General features: G+C 43.0%; 1 protein-coding gene across 3 annotated transcripts in view; it reads left to right on the forward strand.

The window, feature by feature from the left end:
- The first annotated feature begins 471 nt into the window (after nucleotides 1-471).
- The window catches only part of HOMER1 (homer scaffold protein 1), a 76,436-nt gene continuing 49,896 nt past the window's right edge, over nucleotides 472-27,011 (forward strand). Inside the window, exon 1 of one of the 3 annotated variants that reach the window (XM_082191998.1) lies at nucleotides 472-690. Coding sequence is in view for 1 of the 3 variants with exons in the window: in XM_082191997.1 (XP_082048123.1) it covers nucleotides 4,066-4,070 (5 nt within the window). In the remaining 2 variants the exon portion in view is untranslated. Of the gene's footprint in view, nucleotides 691-3,443; nucleotides 4,071-4,094; nucleotides 4,170-27,011 lie in introns of those variants that run through there. The other 2 variants (XM_082191997.1, XM_082191999.1) reach the window with 2 other exon arrangements.

Consider the following 27,011-nt stretch of genomic DNA (forward strand, 5'->3'; position numbering starts at 1 on the left):
TATTATTGCTTGAGGCGATAGGTATCGATGTGAGGCCAATGTACTTGTTGAAACTTTGAATGGATGCATGGAAATTAAAGCATCCAATTAAACAATGTAGTTAATTCAAACTGTTTTCAAATTAGAAAGCTTGTTACTCATTTAATTTTCTTTGTTGTTTCCTTTATACTCCTTTAAACAGCGGCAGCGAAAGCAACTCTATAAATAGCAGCATGTATGTTTCCCGTGAGACATTTTGGTTTTTATTAGCTAATCAGAACCTGAGGTAGATTTGAGTTAACTAATGGATCAGATGTGGGGAAATCTACTTCTTCCCACTTTGGCTGATGGCCTTTACAAGGCAAATGCATAATTTTCTGTGCCTCATTTGGAATGTGCTGTTCTTAAACAAGTCTGAAACAAGGTGCTTTTGTAAACTATTATTTCTTTACTCTGCTTCTAGAATTAGAAGGTTCTAGAGGTTTCCATGGGGATGGCAGTTGAGACCGTTGAGAGATTTGAAGAGTCAGCACAAGAACATCACAAGAGTAAACGACAGGGCTATGTGCGTTAAGACCACCAAAAACGTCTCAATATGAGCAAAGAATGAATGAGGTAAAAAGGAACCACAAGGAAGTGAATAAAGAGGGAAAAAAGGCTAAAGAATGACAAACTGAAAGGAAACAAAAGCTCCAGGTCATTGACATGCAGGTAGGAAGAGCTGAATTGCATTTATTTCCTTCCTTTGACTAAAAATTACAGTTTTACTCTTCTATCATGTTACAGAATACTATGTTTCAATTTCTTTTCATTCATCTGTATATTTGTATGCAAACAATTAGCATTACAGGATTCCAATATAGAAATGTTTTCCTATCTATATATAGTATTACATGAACTCTTGTGGAACAATACTAGCAGCTTATTTTAATTCTGCTTACAAATTCTTCCAGATCCAGCAGTAACAATTATATAAAAGATTTTGAGGCTGTTCAGTCACAAGTCTCTCTAAGCAGGGTCAGTGTGTCCTGTTTTGCCACTTGAGGCAAAATGGGAAGTGCTTCCCGCCCTGCTGCACCCCCCGTTGAAGGATCCCTTAGCTAGGTTGTACAGCGGCAGCAGGTTCTGCTGAGATCTCACAAACATCTTGCAGAAAATTGGTGCTTGCTTCTCCACAGGTGGCGGCAGGGCAGGTGGGGCTCCTGCAGGAATGCTGCCTTGGAGGCTTCCACTGCCTGAGACAGCTGCTACATCCCACCAGTCTCTAAGTGGTGTACATAATAAAATTATTGATAAAACACAGCTGAATTCCACAAACTACTAAAAAAAATATTATTATTATTATTATTAACAAAAACACATAAAATCAGTAAAACTTTTAATGCAAACAGATAACTAAATTATATGTCTGTTGATACATGAAAAGTGGGTTTCTAGTGGTTTTCTATTCAGCTCCCTGGTTCTGCCCCTGGTGTCTTGATAGGAACTGGGAAATATTTCTGTCTGACACCTGGCAAGCAGCTGCTGGTTAGCACTCACAATTCTGCCCAAGAGGAACTGATTTGTTGGTTGATGACTTGGTAGAAACAGCTTCCTGTGTTCCAGTTCAAGAGGAGGATCGATTCCCTTTAGCAATTCACAGCATTGGCTTCTTTCTAAAATTTTAACGTTTTTGCCATCATACTTTCTAATTTAAGCTGCAATCATACAAGCCATCTTTTATTTGAAAATGTGTTTATTATATGCAATCATAGAAGTCATCTTTAACACAAAACCCAAAGATGCGTAAAATTCTACTAAAAATATTTTACAGTGCAATCTAGTTGTTGCCCACTTCATCCTTAGACTATGGGTAGTATAACATTTTATTTATTTTAAGTATTTATGAGTTGCTCTTTGAGTAAAAATCTCCAAAGCAACATATAAACAACATCAAAGAGGACGTGACCCTTTTAGCATTGTGCTAGCTAGCTGCCTGCCTGGTTTGCAATTCAAATTGCAACGCCGACTCCCGGCATGAGAGTCTGGATTTGACTTGCTTCAGGGCGTATTTGCTACTTTCACGGTATGTTTTCAGTCTTTAGGTGGAAAACGAAGAGTCAGAACTTCCCTTTCTAGACAAGCAATTTTTTGAGGGTAACTATGGGGGGTGGGGGGGTTAGACGACGCACCAGGGGCAAGCCAAGATCCTGGAGGTGGGTCGCAGCAGCCCATTCTATCCTTCCCTCTCCTTGCACTCGCGCGCGCGCCCCTATTCCATTCCCTATTATAGAAGCGCTTCCGGCGGCGTGGACCAACCTGACATCATCCCCCGCACCCCGGTGACGTCAGCGCCGGGAGCAGTGTGTGACGGCGATGCGTAGGGGAGCGTGGTGACGTGCCCTATTTAAAGGTCCCCGAGTAGAGGATGGAGGCAGAATAAGCAGGTGCTGCCGCGCGGGGGGTTCGTGGCTGCGGAGAAGCCGAGAGAAGACATTGCACCGCGCAGCCCCACAGGGAAAGAGCTGGGCCCGAGTGGAGGGGCAGACCCCGCGCCTAGCCCGGGTTGCTTACACGCCGCTGCAGCCGCAGCCCTTCCACCGTCGCGCTTTTTTAATTGTATTTTTTGGGTCTGGGTGGCTGCGGGCGCCGGTGGGAGGGACGGAGCGAAGGGAGAGCGGGGCGCCCGTCTCTTCTCTGGCGCCTCCAGCTCTGAGCGCCGCCCTCCCGGCTCTCCCCCCTCACGCCCCCAGCCTGTCCTGCGCGGGAAACCGGCAGAGGGAGAGAGTGAGGGAGCAACCGACTGAGGCGGAGGCGTGTGCGAGGGCGGGGAGAGGAGGAGGAGGAGGAGGTGTGAGGCGGGAGGATGTGAGCGGGCGGCGCGGAGAGGCTTTTGCGGGCAGGGAAGAGCCGGAGCGGCCGGGCACGGATTGACCCTGCGGTTGGAGAGCCCCGCGCCTTGACTGCCTGCCTGCCTGCCCGCTCGCCGGGGGAACGGTGCCTGAGGTGTTGTAGGGGCAAGCGCCCTCCTCCTCCTCCTCCCGCTGTCGCCGCAGCAGCCCGCGCTGTGGCCCCGCTGCTGCAGAGAGGGGCGCGAGGGGGCTCTGCTGCTATCGACGCGGTTACCACCACCGCCACTCCTCCTCCTTTTTCTCCTCCCGCCTCGCTGCTGCTGCTGTTGTGAATGATTGATCTGCCAGCTCCGAGCCGGAGGAAGATGCTCCCCTGCTGCAGAAACAGGCGTGCCTGAAGTGGGGACCCGCCACATCTCCCCTTTAGCCCCCCACGTCTTCATCATCCCGCCCTTGCAAGGGATGCGCGGCCGGTGCCCTGCCTCAGCCGCCGTTTTACCGGAGCCCGATGTCAGCGCCGGCGAAACGGCTTCTTCCTCCGCCGCCGCCGCCTCCCGCTGCTGCTGCCGCCGCTGCTGCTGCTTGGGAAAATGAAGCGACACCCCCCATTCTGCTGCTGCTGCTGCCGGCGGGGGTGTTAGAAGGAAGGGCGGCGCGGAGCGCTGCGCACACCGCAAGCCCCCCAGTCCCGCTCTGCACCTGAGACGGACGGCGATACGGGGCTCTCGCAGCCGCTCCAGGGCATTTGTATTAACTGCCGACGGCATAAGCGCTGCTGTGGGGTTTCTAACCCCCCCCCTCCCTGCAGAAGGAGAGTTGGCTTGGTGCTGCTGCTTCTACCTCCTGTCCGCCGCCTCCTGGCAGGGAGCTGGAGCTGCCCCTGGACCCCGTGGTGCAGGGGGTGCGGAGGAGACTGGCTCCGGGAGGCTATGGGGGAGAGTCCCCTCGGGCCGACTCCCTAGCCAGACTCCCTGTCTTCTCTACATAAGGGTTTCTTCCCCCTCCCCCGGCCACGCTCCCACATGCCTGTAGACTCTAGCGTTTGAAATTCTGCTGAGAAGGATTATAGGGCCCCGTGGATTTCGTGGAAACACCTGGGATCTACTACAGGAAAAGGCAGAAAACCAGACCGAGAAGGAGTGTCAGCACTGCTAACTAGCTGGGGTCCAGTTGCCGCGTTGTAAAAGTGCAAGGCAAATCCATTTAGGAATTGGTCTGCTTAAACGACTCACATAGCACGTCTCCATTGGTCATCATGGGGTAAGGATTTCATACTGAATCTAGGAGTTGTAAAGGAGGGAAGTGGGTGTCTTTAACATGTCCAGGTTCCATGAAGTCTGGAATGCTTGCCTTTTAAAGGTAGGCCACGTCATTTCCACTATTATCTGTAAGAGAGGCACTGTAATAGGTAACTATGTTGGAATTTAAATCGGCACTAAGACTACCTTCCGTAATAGCTAAGTAAATATCTTGCTTCTTGGTTAGCAGCACCGAGAAATGTCACAAAGGCAATGAAACCAGAGACTTATTTATTCAGCTTTGAATATGGATAACGTTAAATATTACTGGAATGCTTCAGCCATAAAACAGGAAACATTTGTTGCTCTTGTTTTGTCAGCCAGGTCTGACAATCAGTGATCCTGTTTTCCATAAGTACTAGAAAGATAATGGAAAGAGGAATATACAGACTCTCTTTTCCTGCAAGCAGCTAACACTCTGAGAAAATCCTCTTTAGTCAAAATATTTTAAAATGCTGGGGATTTTTTTTTAGCCCTGCTGGTTGCTTTCAAAAGTGAGGAAAATGGCTCCTTAAGCAGCTTGTGGGTTGGGTGAATGGCTATTCCAAAGTAGTTTGTACACTACTGTACTACCTTTTCGTTGATGGTGCCAACCACCAGTACAGCTATGAGAGTTTTTGAAAGTGCCACTTAATGCATACAGTATACATATGTGTATTTTTGCAGTTGCGGAATCTGTATTGGCTGGAATGTGCATGGAGTTTTTTGTTTTTTTAAAAGATGATATTCTGCTTTCTATCTTTGGTTAATAATATTCTTATTTTACATATTCCCCTCTCCTCACCCAAAGAATCTAAGGATCATGTGATAGCTCAGCTTGTAGAGCATGAGACTCTTAATCTCAGGGTGGTGGGTTTGAACCCCATGTTGGGCAAAAAATTCCTGCATTGCAGGGGTTGGACTAGATGATCCTTGTGGTCCCTTTTAACTCCACAATTCTATGATTCTATGTGTGAAATGAACTGTAATCTAGATGCTTCTTATGTATCAAGATAATACATGTGTGGTTGGTTTACATAGTAAAGTGCATGTCATGGCTAACTAGTGAAAGGCAACAAATAATACGGTTATGGTTTCTGTTCTCCTATGACTTACGGTGTCTGTAGGGCTCGGTCATTAACTAATTGTCCTGGATGGTTTCTTCAAGAAGGCAAAGGAGGGGCCAGCGCCTGAAACCCCACGCCCTAAAGTGCCCTGAATTCAAGTTCTGTTGCTGCAAATATAACTTGCAGCACCTCTATTTTTGTCTTCAAGTTGGCAGCTCGGGAGACCAGGCAATATCTTGGGCTAGGGAGATGTGGTCCAAGTTCCTCATTGTCAAGTATACATAATGAGCTTGCAAGCCATGCTAGACCTTTCTTTAGTTGATTGAACCCAGCGAAAGGATTCATCTGCATGTGTAATATTTTGTGTACAGGTCTAAGCTAATCACAATTTAATGTTGTCTTTGGTAGATCCCTGTGTGCTGTGGATTTTCAGTGAGCGTAATTGCTAGGAAGCCAGAGACCTTAGTAGAGTAGATGAACACCTTTTTCCTATTTCCTCTTAGAGTCACTGTGTGTTGTCTTGTTTCTCTCCTTTCTTGTTCTCCTTAAACCAGCCAGGGGCATCTCAATGGAAGAAAGGCATGCAAGAAAGAAGCTGCTGGTTTTCAGTTCACAAACTCCCTCCCTAAACTGTCTTTTTATCTATGGGAGAGAGATGGAGAGGACAGGGAATAGAGTAACAAGGGCTAAGCACCTACCCACCCGCATAGGCCTTTGGTTTTTTAAAAAGTAAGAAGAAATAACTATAAAATATTGCTTAATCTATAACTTGAGATTTAGTGTACCTTGATTGCACCAAGTAGCAGAATGCCAACTTTCCATCTTCAGTCTTTTCTGAAGCCTGAGACTGCATGCTTAGGTTTTCTTTGCTTGCTGGGGACAATCAGTCTTGCCTGTAGATTTCCATGGCTTTTCCACTTCATGGGATTTTGTGGCCTTGCTTTCTCTCTTGCTTTTGGTCTACTTGGATCTGAGCTTCAGTATTGCCATTGAATGGCTTGTGTTTTATTTTAGAAAACCTGCTTCTGGCCTTGAAGAACCTAATCTATTACATCCTAAATCTAAAGGCCTGATTTAGGATGTTGCATGCAAAAAGGCCTGATGACCCCACTGCTTCTGTAACATGGCTCTTCTTGGGACAACAAAAAGATTCTAGTCTTCACTTCCATGCTTTTTTGTGTAACATTTAAATGCTGCCAGCACAGTTATTAGAATGTGGATTCCAGTGAAATCAGTGGGATATTTACAACATGCTGCATATGTTTTGTACTGAAGAACAAAGCACAGAAAATCTAAGGCATTAAAAATTATTCCCATTTGCCAAAGGACCTTGAAGCTTTACAGATATTCCTTAGGAAGTTGTTAGTTGGTTGGATACACCTAGAAGCAAACATTTGCATCTACATGCAGGCAATATAGCTCCCTGATCTTAAGTTTTGTTAAAACTGCCCATTCCAAAATGCCTCTGTGTAGCATTCAGGTAATTTGTTTTCTGTCTGCTACTTGCCTTAGCCACCCATGTGAAAAGTTTTCCCCTCATGTTCTGTAGATTTGCCAAATACTTCCCCAACCTGGTTCAATTTAGACTTTGTTGGACTCCAGCTCTCTCATAACTCAAGATAGCATGGCCAGTTGTCGGGGATAATGGAAGTATTTACTGGAAAGGTGGGCCAGACTAGTTTGGGGGAGTATGTTTTGACATCTCAAATCCTTGTCAGATGTTTTTCCTCTTTTGTCATTCTGTCCATACATATCCATAAATTAACTGAAACTTCTTGATCATTCCATATCACGTGGTCCAACTTTTTTACCTAATGTCATCCAGTTTTCTTAGGATTTTGTACACTTGTTGAATGATCAAAACTAAGTTTAGCAACCAAATAAATATCAAACAACATTATGACACTGCTGGAACTGTTTAACTTGTGCCAAGATAACATCCTTTCTATCTAGTTCTTATTTTCAACAAATGAGGAGTGCAGAAAAGAAGAAATGCTCCTAAAATGACAAAAAGAGTGAAAGTGTTCAAGGGGAAACACAAGGATTTCATTGCTACATCCAGTCCAACAGAAATTGTGACCAAGGTGTACTTCTTTAGCAATGAGAGGGAGAAGTTTGACATTGAAGGAGGTACAAAATCTCTGGATATGGCTGAGATAACTGGGTATGCGACCTGTGAATACAAGCTAACATGGTTGTTGGTGCTGTTGGTGGACTATAAAAGTGAAGAAGCAACTGTGACCTCCTTACACATTTTCCCCATAATTTTGTTTGATATGCATTTTGTTGTAATGGTCACAAGATGAAGTACTAACAAGAATTATTTCAAAGTGTTAATTCTATCATGCAACAGCAAGCTATCAATCTGCTTTGGAATACATTTTTAAAAGAAAAGCTTGACTGGCTTTTCAGACACCTTTTAATTGAATAACTTTCTAAAGAAATGCCTGCAACGACTAGTATTATAGTTGAAGTCTTGTTTATTTTGTTATATATTTCCTCCAAGAAGACCCATTTATCCTAAATAGAAGCCAATAATGCAGACATGTATAAGGCCGACAGATCCCATTGAGATCCCAAGATAAAATTTTACAGATAGCTATTAGAAATATTAAATAATGAACACAGTTTTTCGGAAACTTTTAATCATATTTTTATCACTTTTTAAATTTTGCAACTTAAATTTAAAATTTACATTTTTAAGTAAGTCCACCATGTGACATATCCTGTTAAAGCCCACAAAGTTCTGAAAAGATTGGTGTTTTTAATTTTGATGTATCTCAATCCTGGGCTGAGCTTTAAAGGTTTTTGTGTAGTCGGCAAGGCCAAAATTGTCAATTTTTTTGAAATTTCAAACCGTCATAACTCAAAAACAGGATGAGAGGAAAAATTAAAATTTTAGATTTAAACTTAATTTTGATCATCCAACAAGTGTACAGAATATTAAGAAAATCAATGACATGAGGTAAAAAAGATGGATCACTTGATATGGAATGACCCTTCTGTTATCTTGATGGCATTCTGTGAGTGCATAACCCTTTGAAAATAACAATAGTATGGTATAATATGTTTTTTTTAAACCCAAAACAGAACCTTTGTTGAACCTGTATGGCTTGCTAAAGACCAGCAACTGCTGGAGTGTATAATACTCTTAGTCATGGAATGGTGGTTGTTTTTATCTACTCTTATGCAGAAGCTATAATGAGCAGGCTTGATCATCTAGAGAATCTTCCATAGACTGTATGTATAAAAAGCCCAATACAAATGGAAGCAGATATCCACAACAAGTTGTGTGTTGAATTTTGCCTAAGCCCTTTTGGGAACCTGGCTGCATTCCCATCAGTCATTGGGTTACTCTAATTTTGACTCAGGTATATATGATAGCCAGCTGCTACAGACATAACACTGCTGGCTAACATTTCACGTTTCTACAGAGTATATTAATGAAAGCTCTAAAATCATGTTACCAAAAAGGCCAGACTATATGTGATGGTGGCTCCTACTTGAGTTTAAAACCCAGAACTGCTCCAATTGCATATTTGTTGTTGTTTTTAAGTATTTGTAGGCTACTTTTTGAGGTAGGGGAGCCTGAGATAGGGTTGTGGCTTAAGTGTGCATTAGTGTGGAGCACTGAGCTCTGTATTTTGCTTCCTGCAGCATCTCTTCCTCAAGTACTGTTTTCCTTGGCTAGACGTCTGTACCAGAAATGACAATACTCAGTTGGACAAAAATGTGCTTGGAATTAGGGACTGTTTCGGCCCCTTTTTCCTCTTAAAACCCATCCCTCTTTTCTATGTGATTGTGGGAGTATTATTTTTAAACACAAGGAGAGCTATCATTACTACCATGGCCCTTTCTTCTTACAAGGTGATGATAAAGATGCGTAGCCAAGCGCATGGTTTGCCTGCATATGTTTGTGACATTGTTACTGCTTCCCTCTTTGCCCACATTGAGTTAGCATGTGAAAAATGACAATCTGACCTATAGTTTATTAAATGTAACCCGTAACTTACTAGGAGGTATCTCCATTGACATGTACTTAAATCACAGATGTAGTGGCAAAAAAATGCAACTATTTATTGCCTTAGAGACAGAATGATGTTGACGACTGGCAAATTATTGCAGTTTTAAATCTCTTCTTTTCATAGATTCCTGAAAAATTCTTAGTTGCAGACCTAGACTAGATAGTTATAATTTAGTACTGACATGTGCAGAAAAAGGACTTGTTTTCTTCAAAAGCAAGCATGAGCAGCATGGTTTGGCATGTGAAATTATTCTAACTGTTGTCAGATGTTTGTCTCTCTTGTTGTTCCATTCATACATAGTATTAAATTATCTGAAACTTCAGCTATCTAGGTGGCATTCTATGAGTGAATAATCCTTTGTAAGTAGCACTCCCGTTTACTTGAACCTCTTATTTGAAATATCTGTCCCAAAGGCAAGTAGTCCCCCTTTCCCCATGCAGCTTAAAGTATAAAGTCTGGCAGAGAGAAAATGAAAGAAGGAAGGAGTGCTCAGAGAGGCAAGGACAGGGGCAGGTGGGTGTTGGGGATGGAAATTGAGGACTAAGCAGTGGCTTCATTAAAGGGGGATTTGGCAAGGAGGTGGCATCACACAGGTGTTCTGGGGTGGAATTCCAGACCCAAGAGGCAGTGTTGCAGAGTGATTAGTACTAGAGTTTACTGTGGAGATCCTTGTTCAAATTCCTTCTTGGGCATAAATGCTACTTCATGATCCTGAGTCAGCCATTCTCTCTTTCTCAGGGCTGCTTTGAGGGAGGAAATGGTGTAAGTTGTATGTACAACACGCTTTGTGTTGATTGCATTGACAAACGGTAATATGGAGTAAGATGTCATCGGGGTCTTAGGGTGAAGGGCAAGTAATAAATAATTAAATGATGATGATGATACCCGGCTCTAATTGTAACATATGAATCAGGAAATGCATGAAAGCCCTGGTTTGGTGCCCGGACTCTGTGGGCTGTTGAGGGCCAATAAACTCACTCTTAACCATGACAGCTTTCCAGGCAATCAGTCAGTTGCCTGTTTTGGAAAGAGTGGGCTCCCCTCATAGAGCAGGTTTGTAGTCAGGGAATGTTCCTGGATCCATCTTCATCACTAGAGGTCCAGCTGACCTCAGTGGGTAAAAGCGCCTTTTATCAGCTTTGGCTGGTTAGACAGCTGCTGACATTTCTGAACTGGATGGCCTAACCATTGTCATCCAGGTAAGTGCCAGGTTGGATTACTGAACTGTGCTGTTTGTAGGACTGCCTTTGACATTTGTTCAGAGGCTGCAACTTTTCCCGAGAAATTCTTTCACCACCGCTGAAAGAATTGCACTGTCTGCCAAGTAGCTAAGTTCAAAGTGGTAGTTTTGGTATGTAGAGCCCTATACAGCTTGGACCAGGATACCTGAAAGACTGTTTCGCTGGAGAGGGCCTCCTTACAGATGCATCTTATCAGGAGATCCGTTCTGTAAAATAAAGGCATCTGGCCTTTAGTATTGTGGCACTTACCCTTTGGAGTTTCCTCCTGTTAAATATTAGACAGGCACCATCTCTGTTGCCTTTTCAGCGCTTACTGAAGACCTTCTTCCAATAACCTTTTAAGTAGTGATCTTTCCTAGTTTGCATCTGTATTGGAGATGCGTTAGATGTGTCATCATTTGTGTGTTTGCCTCCCTGGGTTCCTTTGGGAGAAAGGACAGGATATAAATTTAATTAATATTAATATTATTAACAACAACAGAGAAGAAATGGTGGTTCAGAAGAACAGAACAACAAAGGCAGTTGAGACTGGCAGGGTAGATTACATTGTATCAGTTTTAGATTATTTCAGATTACAGTGATGCCTTGGTTTTTGAACGTCTCTGTTGACAAACATTTCGGGTTTTGAACGCCGTAAACCCGAAAGTAAATGTTTCAGTTTTTGAACATGCCTGGGAAGTCGAACATGCCACATGGCTTCCACTGAGTGTGAGATCCTGAGGCCTAGCTGTAGGCTATTGAATTTTCGGTTTTCAAACGTTTCAGAACTTGGAACAGTCTTCTGGAATGGATTACGTTCGAAAACCGAGGTACCACTGTATGATTATCCTTGGAATGGAAGCATGGGAAACCACTGTAGAGTTCATTATATGATTTTAAAATCTTTCAGCAGAATTTTGTCATATTCATTTGTTGCGTTTAAACCACACAAACAAATATATTTGCAATCTCAAGTACTCATGTGGATTGGACCAGTCATCCATTTAGTACAGTATTCTGCTTCCCACAGTGACCAATCGTATGCCTCTACAATGATGGCCTGAAGAGAATAGCCCTTGCTAGGTGATTCCACATAGCCATTATGGCCAATAGCTATGGTTGGAACAATTCTTCATCAATTTATGGTCATAATCACATTTTGTTATTATGTGTGGTATAAAGCAGGGGTGGAGATACGTTTTGGTTGGATGGCCAGATGTTTATTTCCCACACCCCTGGGAGGCCAAATTTGGCAGGTAGGCAGGGCAGCCCACCTGTTGTAATACTAAATCAACCCCTCTGTGGCTTGTTTCCCTGTCCGGTTAAGAGAAGCGCTCAATAATCTTATGTAAGTGGATAGAGGATTTCAGGCAGCATACATTGTTCACCAAAATAAAATCATAGCAATTATCCTAGCTTCATGGCTAAGTGAGGTTTTGAACCCAGGTTTCCCAGGCCCCTAGCCCAGCAGTCCTACTACTGAACCTGTACACTGCAGTACCTCTATAAATCACAATATAATAGAATTCTGCCCCGCCTCCTTGCAGCGCCAAAAATGGTGTGTGCATCAGCGATCATGGACATGCCAATTGCACACAAGGGGGTCGGATGCCCGTATAAGCAAATGTCCACCTTTTCTCACAACCATTTCAGCAAAAGAGAAAGCTGGGTTCTTCCATTAATTTTCTCAAGAATTTCTAAAGTAAAAGCAAAGGGTTTACAATGCAACCCCCCCCCCCCACACACACACACTTCACTCAATGTGCCTGGACAAAATCCTTCTTCCTCTCTTTCTCACATGCAAGCATATTGAGGGAGGGAGGCAATAAATGAAACTGTGCACACTCAAAGAAGCAAACAGCTTGGGTCTATTGCAGAAACCTCCCCATTGGATTCCACCTTCAGGGGCTTAGAGAGATTAAATTTTGTTTAAATTTTGCCTCCTGGGTGGTTTCTGAGAAAGAGAAAGCAAGGGGGAAGAGGAATGATTCTGCTCTGCCTCCCTTGCTTTCTCTATGATTGGGTTGCTGTTTTTAACTGTTTCCTTCCCTTGGAGACGGTGGGATCTACTGCTAATGATTTTTATGACATGCTAAGCAGAAAAGACGGACAGAATCATCTCAGTCACTGGAAATGTATTGATATTATTGTGAGTGACAGGTCAAAGACTGGACCATGGCTTTGAAGGTTTGGAGAGGGGTTCAGAATCTTGGCAGAGCTATGCCCCACTTTGCACATAAGACAAACTGTCCCTGGTTTAATATAATGTCAGAAAACTCTGCTGTTATGAGCTCCTTGGAGGCAGAAGTGTTAGCATTGAGAAAGTGCTTTAGGCTGCCCTGAGCCCATGGAATAGAGTGGGATATTTAATATAGTGGCCTCCTCTGCTAGGTGGCTGAGACACAGCCATTCACTTCAGTTTTACTTGCTGTTAACAGTGCCTCTATATCCCCTGTTCTATGTTACTAAATCTGGTAAGAGAATGTGCCGGTGATGGAGAGGCAGGCCCTTAAGTGTAGACAATGTGCTCCATCATGTTCTCCATATATTGGTGCTCTCGCAGAGAACACCATCACACCTGCTGCTACTCTGCCAGTTGAAGATTAGAATTAAGGTTCCACTAGTAGAACAAAGGGACAGATTTTGTGCCGATTCAGGAACCCTTTTGCTTTGCTGCCTCTCCCTGATGCTTCAGAAGCATATGGGTTATGTCTGACACACTTTTGACTTGAAGAGTCATGCCTGGGAAAAGGCATGAAATGCCATTACCATTGCTACTGTGAAATTTTAGAGTGGATGTTTAGTGAATTTGATGTTAATCATCATGTGCTATTAAAGATGCCACACTCTGGCATCATAAAAGTTACTGTCTAAATAGATCTATGCAGATAGAAAATGGAAGAAGACACTGTTGAAGTAATGAAAGCTACGTCTGCTAGCAGTGTCATGGGAGCTGTGCACCTCTCTTGCAGAGGCAATATTTGTGTACTTCCTCCTGGGCACACAGCAGAGTTGCTTTGTGTTGCTGATGCACAACCCAGTCACATGATTCATTTGGTAGAGCAGTTGCTTTGCACTTGAAGCTGTGTCAATTGCCAGGTTATCTCATGTCACACCAATCCTGATTTACGATGTACTGAGTACTTACAAACCTTCCTGCATGATTCTTCTGCCTGAGAGCAGAAGCATGGAAGAGGTAGTCATAGTCTTGGAGTTGTTGAACACAGACCATGTCCTGGAATCTTCTGTTTGATAGAATACGGTACTGCCAGATTGTCAGGCCTTTTGCATAGAGATGCTGTACATGAACTATATACAAATTGCTCTTGGCAGCAAGGTCATGCAAAGCCAATTCACATGATTAAACTGACATGTTGATAGGTCTTGAATTCACCTTGTAGTGAATAAATTGTAATTTCTTATTGTTATTCATGTCCTACCACTTAAAGATGTCTTTTGCATGGTAACATAGATGATGAGTTGTGTACTGAATGTGCAGTAAAACAGTTGCACAATTTATTGCAAAGTACCAAATTGTATCAAACTAATTTAGTGTCTAGGTTTTGACATGTGGTCCCAAGTCAAACTGTATTATGGTTGCCGTAGGGAACCTGCTCTTTCCTTTTTAAACAGTGTGGAAGATTCTTTCACATGAAATGTCTATACTCAGTTGTTGCTATCAACTTGTAGAGTTTTTTTTGGGGGGAGGGGAAGCACAATTAATATGTTCCTGCTGTAGTAGGTTATCTAGAATACTGATAGGAGACTGTTGTCTAGAATACAACACCCAGCTGTCACATTGTCATTAGAAAGCATTCCAGACCCTCAATCTCCCAGAACCTAGCAAGCCTTAAAAGTAGGAGACTAAAGAGCTCAAAGACAGAGGGCATGTAGCAGCACCCATAGAGGAGACAATGAGAATGATGAATGTGGAAGTGGAAGAGACGGGGAGGGGTGGCGATTCACTCGGGACAACGCCATTATCCAAGAGGCTGGGTTCTATAGCCTCTCTCTGTAAAGATTGAAATAAAAATGGAGGGTAAGAAACTTTTCCTTGTCTTTGTACTTTCCTGGGCAACCAGCCGGGAGCTGCTGACAGAATCCTGACACCCTAGTGGGAGCCAGCACAAGTCCAGCTAGTGTAGCAGGGTTGCCCCATCACATTTCCCTGTGGCCCCGGAACAGTGCATGAGTGGGAGAAGAGGGCAGATCATCTGTCATAGTGTGACATTGAATTCCTCCCTTTTCTCACCTGCATGACCAAGACTTAGCTCTGATAATGTCCTTTGGCATAGCAGAACTGTCCATTTGGAACACGTGGATATATGCTACTGTCAATGCTGGTTAAAGCCACTGTGGCATTCCCAAACTATTTGTAATGGTCATTGCTAAATATACGCAAAACCACATGTTTTTAGTGATCCTTTGGATAAGCTGCAATGGAATATGCTTGACACCAGTTTTCATATTGGTGAATTTCATTAATTTAAATTGAGATTACTGGTGTGGTGTTGTAGATGGGATGATGGATGCAAGCTGCCTGGGTTAAAGTTCTTTCTTTTAGGCTTGAGTATAACTTGCTATCATTTACCACTCTTCTCTCTAATATTAAATATCTTGTTCAGACTTATTAGGCTAACAGTAAAGTACTTTTTGTATGCTATAGGAGCAGTGTTAGAAACTCAGATATACTGTATAGGTGCCAAATGGCTCCCTAAACCAAGGTTACACTCGCCAGAACAGAATGTCTAGTTGCTATTTTTGGACAAGATTGCTTTAAAGTCTTATATTTCAAATGATGGACTAACTGTGACTGATTATCAGTTAAACATCTGGCTAGTCCAGTTGACAACCTTGAGCTAGTTGTATAACAACCTTCGAGAATTTAAGAAAAGTCACTTGATCCAGGGACAGTCCACGTATAGACTGGCCTATTCCTACCTCTTTTCTTAATGGTGATGCAGACCATTCATAATATAAAAATATTCTTAACAACTGTGAGCAGGAAAGTGGGGTGGGGTAAGTGAAGAGAAGCTACAACAATTAACTATAACATTGTGCAGTGCTCTGCTCAGGCTGCACAGAAAAAGCATTTTGGTTCCTGAAATTCATCCTGATTGTGCAGATAAAATATAACTGATAGAATTCTACAGGATGAGGCATTAGTCTGTGAAAACAGTCAAGATCCGATGATCCCCAGGCAAGCACCTCCAGATAGTGGAGATGTCAGGTGCTATCCTGGTGCCCAGGCGTCTTCACTTGGTCAATAGGTGGAAATTTGAACACTATATATGAGTATATTATATAGCAAGTGGGGACTCATGAAAATTAGCAGTGAGAGCCAGTGTGGTGTAGTGGTTAAGAGCAGTAGTCTTGTAATCTGGGGAACCGGGTTCGCGTCTCCGCTCCTCCACATGCAGCTGCTGGGTGACCTTGGGCCAGTCACACTTCTCTGAAGTCTCTCAGCCCCACTCACCTCACAGAGTGTTTGTTGTGGGTGAGGAAGGGAAAGGAGATTGTTAGCCGCTTTGAGACTCCTTAAAGGGAGTGAAAGGCGGAATATCAAATCCAAACTCCTCCTCCTCCTCCTCCTCTTCTTCTTCTTCTTCTTCTTCTTCTGCTTGGTAGGGGCTAGAATTATGGGTACAGGCACACACATAGGTCCTTGGAAACAGTTGGCAGGGGGTGAAAAACCCTTCCAACACATGCTCACAAAGGAACACTCTCAGACAGACACCCCAGCTTATCTTTTAATTCCATTGTAGGTGCATAATGTAAAGAGGTACTAAGGGTATTGAGTTGGAGATCCTGCTCATTACTACAGGATTAGTGATTGCCTGAGCAAGACCAGCTGGATGTCATCCCTAAAGCAATAAGTGATTGTGGTATTTTGTTTTAGGGGAAGTATACACCAGGCCCCCCAGAATTTACTTTGTCTTAGGCAAAGCCTAGCCCAGAACCTTCCCTGTGATAACTTTCTATGTGCACGGGATTCTTTTTGCATGAAGGATGATTCAGTTAAATGAGCCAGCCCAGTCTATAGGGTTTTTTGGTTCCCTCTGTGGGGAGAAAATAGAAACCACAGAAAGGAAACTGCTAAGCAGCAGGTCTTCTGCTTTTCATGGCAAGGCCCAAGACTCCTTTTCAGTTAGAAAAAAGAAAAGAAAAGAGTGTATCTTGTAGTTGGACAACTCTGTCTTATTATAGGAAGTGACCTGTAGAAAACTCTGAACCCTAGAGAAGCTCGCTAGGTTACTTCAGGACTGTTGCCTCTATTAGTAAACAAGTTCAAATATTAATTGTAAAATTTAAGAAAATCTTTTTTTTTTTTAATTTAGCTTGACTACCTGATCTACTGGTACTATCTACCATATATTTAAAAATAAAAAATCCAAACTAGAATTATGCATCAAATGTACATTTGCATAGTGACGCATGCAACTTGACTTCATTCAGTTGTATTCTAAATCTGGTGTGTTGTCTTCTCTAAAATAATACATCCAATTTTGGGATTTCCGTGATTCCTACTAAGGAAAGGTGATTTGATTTTTGGTGAAGACGAGGGTGTACACATGGGGTTTTGCCCTCTATATTGCCTTTTGAAGTTGTAGAATTTTGCCATTTAAGTTAGAGTAAGCTAAGTTTTTTATCAAAATGTTTAGAAATATAAAATATAAAGCTTTTTAAATACAAATTTTAAATAAAAACTCTCATACTGAAAAGCTAGCAGATTGTAAACTACATGGGTACAGTAGTCGTTTTTCCATGTAATAATGCTGAACTTGACCTTTTAAGAGCTATAATGCTAGGCACCAGTTCTTGAGAAATAAAGAGCTTCAGATAAGCACTTGAAAAATAAATCTAAAATAAATGCTGTGAAGATAACAGAAGCACTGGAGCCTTCTAAAGCTGATTATAGCAGTAGGCCTGGTAGCTCCTTAATGCTAAGCACTATCAGCTATGGAAATTTCTCTTGCACTGTTTTGTTCTGATATAGCAAGAATGCATTTAAACCAGATGTGTGTGCCTTCTGTTTAGGAACAGAACTATAGTTTTCATTTTCCTTTTAAACACACTGAAAACCTACAGCTGTCTCTCAGCAACTGCTTGCTGGTTGACACTGAAATACATACATAGTAAAAATACAACCAGAGCTACCTGTGCCAATTCTGGTACTGTATCTTTTAAAAGCTGAAGACTTAATATGGGCTCCTCCTACCTTCAAGTTAATGAAGAATGTATTATGGAAAAATACTCAATTTTCAAAATGGAGTCTTCCACTTCCTGATTAAAAATGGCACTAGTATTACAAAGGACTAGAACAGAAGATTACCTAATGCCACAATAGTTTTGTCAGGGTAGCTGTGTTGAACATTACTCTAAATTTGCTAAAATCAAATCTGTATGCATCTAGACTTGGTAGGTGTTCTCGTAGTTTAGAAAGGCTTGCTGAAATCAAAATTGTTTTTTTAAAAAACCTGTCACATGCACAGAATGTCAGTTCTTATCCGAAAAGAAATGCAACTGGATTTGTTATTCTAAGTATATTATCTGTGGGGATAAAAACCTGTGCTACTAAGTGGTGGAAAAGATTAAGATTTGGATACTAAATTAAGAATCAACATCCCAGTCATAAAAGAAGACAATGGCTTGTTGAAGGAGATTGTTTCAGTGGTTCTCTGGCTCAAAGGCAACATCTTTGGTGGTCGCTGGAGCCTGGAGGTTTCTTTCTCCCATTTTATGGCTCGCCACATACCAAGCCTGGAGCATCAGCACCTGGAGGCTCATAAAAGCTGCAAGCAAACCAAGAGAGGTTTGCATCAAGGTTTGCTTCTCTGGGGGAGCAGGCCACCCTTGTTGTTTCAGAGTATGCACAACTCCTTCCAAAGGCAGCATCCCATGGGTGTTTTGATGGGGGCACGCAGGTGTCCCTTTCCTTCACTCAAGAGAGTGGAGGAAGCCTGGCTTTTTAAAATCCCAAACTGGATATATATATAAAAATCTGATTTTCATGCTTTGCCCTGTCTGTTCCTATTTATTCCCTTTTATTCCTCCAATACAAAAAGAAGGCAATGTCCCTAGGCAAGCCCCTACATGTTCCAACTTCAAAATCTTATCCTAACCTTAATAGCTAGTTCTTTCATGGCAACTAATAGAAATTTCTCTCTCCTACACAAGAAAATGGTAAAGTGCTACAATAATTTTAGTTTGAAGTAGAAATATTGATGCTCTGTGTAGCATCAAATTGTGGTGTGTCTGGGGGAACAGGGCTAGACAATGGAAGCTCTGGGTAGTGGGCTGTCTGGGGCTGGATAGTAAAGGTGTTCTACATTCTAAATGTTTCTGTCTATATCCTGCAGAAAGCACATTCCAAACAATTGTTAAAGTTTGCTAGTCTTGATAGTGTTAAATAGCTTATTATCCTGTAAGAAAGTGATAGAGTTTAATAAAGGTTTAATACAATTCAGAAGTCTCGGTGATCCCACTGAGACTTAATTGCTTAATTGTTTTTGTTTAAATGTGGTGATTTCAATTGCAGTTTGGTACACCTAGTATCATCTAGATGAGTATCCCTCTTTGTCTTTGTATGTGTGCATTGAGAACAATTCCATATCCAAGGTTTTGGGGCATATCATTGAATTGATGGAAGAATATGATAGTGTCCAAGGTAGAAATTGCAATTAATGCTTTTGAAGAGCAGACATCACTGAAATAATAGTGTTTATACAGGTGGTAATTTCAAAGTACCGTAATACTGTAACAACAACTCCGCTTTTAAACTTGCTACTGCTAACATCAGTGTATTTAACTTTTGGAGAACAATTAAGTTAACTTCAGTTAATAAGTAACACCCCTCTGCAAAGTAGTTGTGCACAGAAACAAGTACAATGAACCCTCCTAAAAGTAGACTATAAAATAAATAATGCAACAGGTTTATACTCACTACTATCCTTAGAATTAAGTTTGTACAGCAGACCTCTTTTCCCTACTGCCTCTGAACAATGGCAAATTAAACCTGCTGGAGAATGTGAAAAATTATTGGATTAACCTGATTCGTAAAGAATGTGTAGATGAGCTTTAAGATGCAGGTGGTGAAGTTCATTGTTCGTGCCCTTATTTTAAGCCGAAGAAGAGTGGTCTTGAGCTCTCAGAAGCTTTCAGAGTCACCATCTGGAACTGGCTCAGCAAGAGGTGCTGTAGTACCTAATGGCTCATCAAGAGCTTTACTCCGCCAAGTGACAGGCTGGTTGAGACAATCTTTCCAGCATTTATTTATTTTTGTCTGTTGGTTTGTTAGACTAAATACATATAATATTTGTAAAAATCTACATTTATAACAGGGACGCGGGTGGCGCTGTGGGTAAAAGCCTCAGCGCCTAGGGCTTGCCGATTGAAAGGTCGGCGGTTCGAATCCCCGCGGCGGGGTGCGCTCCCGCTGCTCGGTCCCAGCGCCTGCCAACCTAGCAGTTCGAAAGCACCCCCGGGTGCAAGTAGATAAATAGGTACCGCTTACCAGCGGGAAGGTAAACGGCGTTCCGTGTGCTGCGCTGGCTCGCCAGATGCAGCTTTGTCACGCTGGCCACGTGACCCGGAAGTGTCTCCGGACAGCGCTGGCCCCCGGCCTATAGATGTGAGATGGGCGCACAAACCCCAGAGTCTGGCAAGACTGGCCCGTACGGTCAGGGGTACCTTTACCTTTACCTTTACATTTATAACAGAAGTTACCAATTTTTGTAGTCTTGCAGGCACATCTGGAATTTTAGAGAGTACAGTGGGCATCATCCCTTTCTTTGGTTTTCTCCCTGCTTTCCATAGTGTTACATATAAAACAGGGACAGCAGGAGAGAAAGAGAGCCCACATACATATTCTTTTGATTCTCATGAATCTGCCTGATTTTACACAGTGAACTTCAAAACACCATCAAGTTAAAGCTTACCTTGGTAGACTACAGAGTAAAATTGTACTTCTTGTTATTGTCATCACCACAAAAACATTGATCAAAGGCATGTATCTCAATGATACATTTTTTTTAAACATAGGGTGACAATAGAATCACCAGCAAATTGGAAAACACTTGTGTGGAAAAGTGGTGGCCTATTTAATAGTGGCAGTTTTGAGAAGATCCTTTGTAAAAATTATGAGTACCCATGCCTGCACTGGGTGTGTGTTTTTTAAGAGAGGTGACTAGTGATGGGAAGAGCAGGGGAAGGTAAAGGTAAAGGTACCCCTGCCCGAACGGGCCAGTCTTGACAGACTCTGGGGTTTGTGCGCCCATCTCACATCTATAGGCCGGGGGCCAGCGCTGTCCGGAGACACTTCCGGGTCACGTGGCCAGCGTGACAAAGCTGCATCTGGCGAGCCAGCGCAGCACACGGAACGCCGTTTACCTTCCCGCTGGTAAGCGGTACCTATTTATCTACTTGCCCCCGGGGGTGCTTTCGAACTGCTAGGTTGGCAGGCGCTGGGACCGAGCAGTGGGAGCGCACCCCGCCGCGGGGATTCGAACTGCCGACCTTTCGATCGGCAAGCCCTAGGCGCTGAGGCTTTAACCCACAGCGCCACCCGCGTCCCACCCGCCTGCACTGGGTGTGTGTTTTTTAAGAGAGGTGACTAGTGATGGGAAGAGCAGGGGAAAGAACCCATTAAAAATGATGCCATTTCAAGGGGATCCAGTTTACTAAATAAGATGTACGTGTGTTCATGTGTGTGTGTGCTCTTTCTCTTGGTGGCATGCCTCTTTCTCTGCCTTGGTGGCTCTTGTTTTCCTCCCTCTCCCCAGTCTCCCAGATTGCTGCCCTTTGCACACTTTCCCTCCTACCCTTGGTTGCTGCACCATCTCTCCAGCTGCTCAGGTGTCAACCTGTGCTTTGATGAGCACACAAAGCTGAATGAGGGCTGTGGGAAAGAGTGTCACTCTTACTCCTTTAGGTCTGTACTTTTTATGGATGGGGGGTGCGGAAGGTAACCACTTCCCCCAACTTATGACAAAGGGAGCAATGGCAGGGGGTGGGGCTTAGAGGCTTTGTGGGCACTATGTTGGAACCCTAGCTTTATACTGAGTCAGGGCATTGTCTACTTGAACAATATCTATAGTGTTCCTGGCAGTTATTATCTAGGGTTTGGACTAATGTCTTTCCCAGTCCTATTGCATGAGACGCTTTAACAGGAAATACCATGGATTCTGGGATCATTATATATTCAAAGTATGTACTTCTCTCTAGACCAGTGTTTCCCAACCTTGGGTCTCCAGCTGTTTTTGGACTACAACTCCCATCATCCCTAGCTAGCAAGACCATTGGTCAGGGATGATGGGAATTGTAGTTCAAAAACAGCTGGAGGCCCAAGTTTGGGAAACACTGCTCTAGACCAGGGGTCAGCAACCTTTTCAGCCATGGGCCGGTCCACCATCTCTCAGCCCGTGTGGTGGGCCAGACTATATTTTGAAAAATAATAATGAATGAATTCCTATGCCCCACAAAAAAACCAGAGATGCATTTTAAATAAAAGCACACATTCTACTCATGTAAAAACATGCTGATTCCCAGACAGTCCGTGGGCCGGATTGAGAAGGCAATTGGGCAGCATCCGGCCCACGGGCCTTACGTTGCCTACCCTTGCTCTAGACTCCTTTTGACCCCAAAGGAACCAATGTGAATTAGACTTGGTAGCTCACAATCTAAACATGTATCTCCCCCAGATATCTTTTGAAATCTAGTTAGCTCTGAATCTGAGCATACATTAAACTTGCTAATTTACCTACAGCCCCTAAAGGGATGGAGATTTGTGCCTTTATATGGAAAGATTTGACAATGAAAATGGCATCCCCACCATACATTCAGAACCAAAAGGACATTTCCCCCTATTCCAGGTTCATATTTTGTCCTGCCCCATGTGGTGGCCTAGTTATCAAAAGAAATAGACTCATAGCTATTTCCAGGGGTAACTCAGTCACAAGCCAGTTCTGAAAAACTGGTCTCGAGTGGTGAAATCATCCATAGCAAATTCTAATATCAGGAACCAACTCAACAAGCTCTCCTAGAGAAAATCTGTGGCAAAGGATGGGCAGTACACCAGTAAAATAGGCAAGTGATCCTGAGTTTGTCAAGAAACAATATTCTCTGCATTTTAGGTTCCAGTGCATCAGTAAAGCTTTGGAGATTATGAAAAGATGGAGGCAGTTCTAGCTTCCATGGCTTTCCTTATGGTATGGTATATACCAGCCTCTGCCATGCTGATGCCCTCCAGATGTTCTGAACACAAAACATCTGGACCGTTCCCAGTGTGAGGGACGCGCCTCCGCCATGCTGATGCCCTCCAGATGTTTTGAACCCAAAACATCTGGACGTTCCCAGTGTGAGGGACGCTGGTATATTCTTCAAGTAAATACAATAGCTAGGCACATTTTTTTTTTTAAAAAAAGGTTTGTCATATTGGCCATAAAGAAGAAGTTGAAAATCCACAGTTGGACAATACCTATATTATGACTAAAAGTGTACCACATCCAGGATTTTGCATAGCTGACCTCATGGCTAAAATATCCAACACAATGCTTGTACCTTTTTGTTTTTCCTTGATTTCTACCCCACAACCACTGCTTTGTGCAACTTCTTGTGACAATTTTTGTTTTTGTGAGAATTTGGTGGGTCCTGTTAAATACACTGCCCAACTGAATTTTAGACTACTTAAGCAACAACTCCTAAGTTTCAGATCTCTTAACTGTATAATTTTTAATGAGGCGCCCAACTGGTGGTGTTTTTTTAACACTTTAAAATTTAATGGTTTTCTTCATAAGGGGCAGTTTAAAGCTGGCAAGATTGCCAAACACTTCTCATAGAATCAGGAATAGAATATGTTTAGTGATTGGGTTGTTGACTGGAGTGACTGGAGTGCTAATCTAAGCAAGGTCTCAACATATATTTTAATCAACTAAAATTCTTTAAGGACTGGTAGCAGAATTGTTTTTCCCATTTAAATTTGAGTGGGTACTGTATTGGTGTGAAATGCATAGCCGAGTGCAGCTGTAATTGAATTTAGGCCTTTTGATTGGCTTTAAGGTTGACTTGCCAATTGAATATACCTTGTAGTTGTTGCTAGTCTTCCTTTAAATATCACTATCAAATGTTGCTTTTAAAACTGTCTTGTCAGATGTCCTTGGTGCATTCCATATAAGATAGCATGTTATACACGCACACCATGAGAGGAGAAAACGAGTGCATGATACAGATGCCTGGGTCACAATGACCTTAACTGAGAAGCATATTGTCTACTGTTTTGTTTAGCCTGTTATCTAAGGTGGATTTTTGTGGGCATTACTTTACACTGCTTGGCTTGAGATGAAATTTTATAGGCATGGCAAAGTGTAGTAGGCTGTGACATATTTGCAATGTGTTTACACTACCAAGTACATGTAGCAGCTGCTTCCATCTGTGTTCCCCACACAATTTCCCCCATTCATTTTAAATCGGTTTGCTAAAATACCCCATGGCTTAATATTTTGTAGGGAGCAGAACTTGCTAAAGAAGCAACAGCACAGCTTCCCTTGTTTTCAGTGCTGAAAATATGTGTGACATAAAAATGGCTACCCCTCGGTGGGTATTTTGGCTGCAGGGTGCCCATCTTTTTCCTAGTTTCTCAATGAGAACAACAGCTTACACATATCAGTGAATTCAGTATATTCCAGTAGTTAGTCTTGCTTCTCCTCCCATGTTTCAGGTGGACTGCTTGGCCTTTAAAAGAGAGGTGCATTTTGATTGACTGTAGTGAGGACTCTTCCAGGTTGGTTCAGCTGCTTTAAATATTTATGCTTGTCCTCTTCACCCTAACTTTTTCACTAGGTTTTTCCCTTTGTGCCTTCTCTACTGATGAAGCATTATAATGCATTGCATTTTTTTAAAAAGCCTACTCATTTTATCCACCATGAAAGAAGAGCAGTATAAACGTAAGCCACAATATTGCCATGTTTGTCACCCGGCTACTAGACTTGGATAGAGTGTAGCTTCATGAATAGACTTTTCCACACTCCCCACTTCTTTGAGCAGTGAGAAAGGAAAGAACACTGGGAACTTACGGAGTTTCTGTAACACTGGCTTTATTTACAATTACACAAATAGTGTGTGAGAACAAACAACAGGCACACCTGCAAGGCAGCAAATCACATCCCCACATCAGATTCCCCAGAAAGAGATCCTGAGGCACATGTGCCATCCACTACTTTCTTGCTTTCTCTGCTTCCACCTGCTTCCACGTGTTTCCAAATTGCTAGAAATGCTATTTCTCCAAACATGCACCCCCCACTTTATACACACACATGCTTGTGCATATAAGCAGGGATGCTCAAAGTGTTCAGTGCAGAGTTCTGTTCAAATTCCACCCATCTACCACGGTGTGCATGTTAAAAATCAGGGAGTGGATAGTTTAAATCAGGGGTCAGCAAGGTTTATCTTGCCTGGGCAGGATCGATCCTGCGTAGATCTCTTCATGGGCCAGATCACGCATGTGAGTGTGTGCGCCCATGATTTTCTGCGTCTGTGCGTGCACGCCTGCGATTTTCAGTGTCTGCATCTGTACAGACGCAATTTTTGATGCCGCGAAAGTGAGTCCCCGTGCCGCGTTGGTTTATCACAGTGCACAAGCAGCCAGCTCAGTTCGGGGGTGGCTTGTGGGCCGGTCAAACAATCTCCATGGGGCGCTTCCAGCCCATGGGCCTTAGGTTGCTGACCCCTGGTTTAAATACATATTTATAGTATTACAAGGTGGTCCAAGACCGGCTTTAAAAAAATCCCCATCTTCTCCCCCACACCCCTGCCCTGCCCAGTATGGTTGCTCTAGGAGAGGGTTAAGGAGTAAACCCTACACAAATCCAGAGTGGAGTCCCTAAGACAGTTGGATGGCATCTTGTATGCCTCCTTCTGGCAACTCCTGCAGCCAAGCTGGTGCCTAATGTATTGCTCTACTTCCCTTTGGACCACATCAGCAGGATGAACAGGGGTTGTTATCATCTAGGCAACCCTGGACCTCCATACACGCTGCCCAGAGAGGTCACTTCTGTGTAGCTAACATAGCAAAAACTATGGGCAGCAGTTATGTGTTACCAGTCTCTGCAGGCACAGGAGGTGCTGTGATTCTCCAGTGGTTTGCCTTCACCCCCAGAGGCACACTCCATTGTCTCTTGATACATGTGGATGTCAACAACCAATGACATATTTAAATATGCGTTTCTGCGTGGACTTTGAATAAAATCAGATTAATGCAGAAGTAGGATGGCACAGACTGAGGAATGATCACATGCAGAAGTGACATGAACCAGAAATAGACACACCTGTCCACCCCTACAGATACACTGTAACAGAAGAGTGAGTGGAAGAATGACTGAGAGCCATGGAGCGTGATGGAATGCTGGGTGGAGTCAGAGTGACTGACAGGTGGAGGGTGTCTGAGAATTACAGTTGAAGTAGAGTTGTGAGAAAGTGTATGAAAGCAGAGGTAAAAAGTAAGGGTAGCCATAAAGAGGAAAATTGGTAATTTTAGATTAGGTGATATCAGTAAATAAACAGTGTTCTTCTGTACGATCTATGGTAGCTCAATAGGTTGTGGTGGCAGGTATTGTGAGGGTCTTAAAGGCAAGTTGGTGAACTAGATGTTTGAACTAATTATTTCCAGGGACCTGAGCCTTGGCACACACACCTTTTGCTGGAGATGGTGTGATAGGTCACCTCCCCCAAATTCTGACTTTCCCTTTGCCAAACAAGAGAGGTCTCGATATAAAGAAACAATGAACTCCCATAAAAAAGCACCAACCAATCTTTAAGGACTCTTAACCAGTGATCTGCTAACAAAAAAGAATTATTAGGTCAGTGATAGTGGTGCTTGCTAATTCCTTCTCACCCTATCCTTAAGTTGTAGGAAGAATTCACTCAATTTTTTTTTTTTTTTGTATCAGGCTTTTAAGTATTTTAAATAATTATTTCTTACCTTAATGTTCAAGGCTGAGCATTTTAAGAAAATTATTCCAAGTTCCAAAAGTGACTAGATTTAAACCTGTGAATAATGAATTAATTCACTTGATGACTCTTGGGGTTCCTTCCAACTCTATAATTCTGTGCTTTACTCACTACCTTTTAAGTCAGGGGTAGGCAACCTAAGGTCCATGGGCCACAAGCAGCCCATGGGGGTCATTTAACCAGCCCACGAGTCACGCCCGAACCGAACTGCCCACTCGAGTTCCTGCATGCTGCGCTAAACTGGCACAGCATGTCATGGGGACTCACTTCTGCGGCGCTGGAAATTGCATCTGTGCATGCGCAGATGCCGGAAATCGTGGGGGCGTGCACAATCCGGCCCACGGAGGGATCTCCACTGGAGTGAACCGGCCCAGGCTTGGTAAACCTTGCCAATCCCTGGTTAGAGTCTTCTCTGTGCCCTTATTTCCTCTGTCTCCTTAAACCCTTTCCATCCTATTTCTCCTTAATTATAGATAGTGTCATCAATGTACATAGCACCATCCATCTTAAGGAGAAGTTACCCAAAGTGAACACAATAATCCAGCTTTATCTTTACTAATGCCAAACAGTGTGGAAGTATTTGAGGCTTCTCTTAGTATAACCCTAGATA

The sequence above is a fragment of the Podarcis vaucheri genome (assembly GCF_965113315.1).
Source record: "Podarcis vaucheri genome assembly, chromosome: 11".
Lineage (NCBI taxonomy): Eukaryota > Metazoa > Chordata > Lepidosauria > Squamata > Lacertidae > Podarcis > Podarcis vaucheri.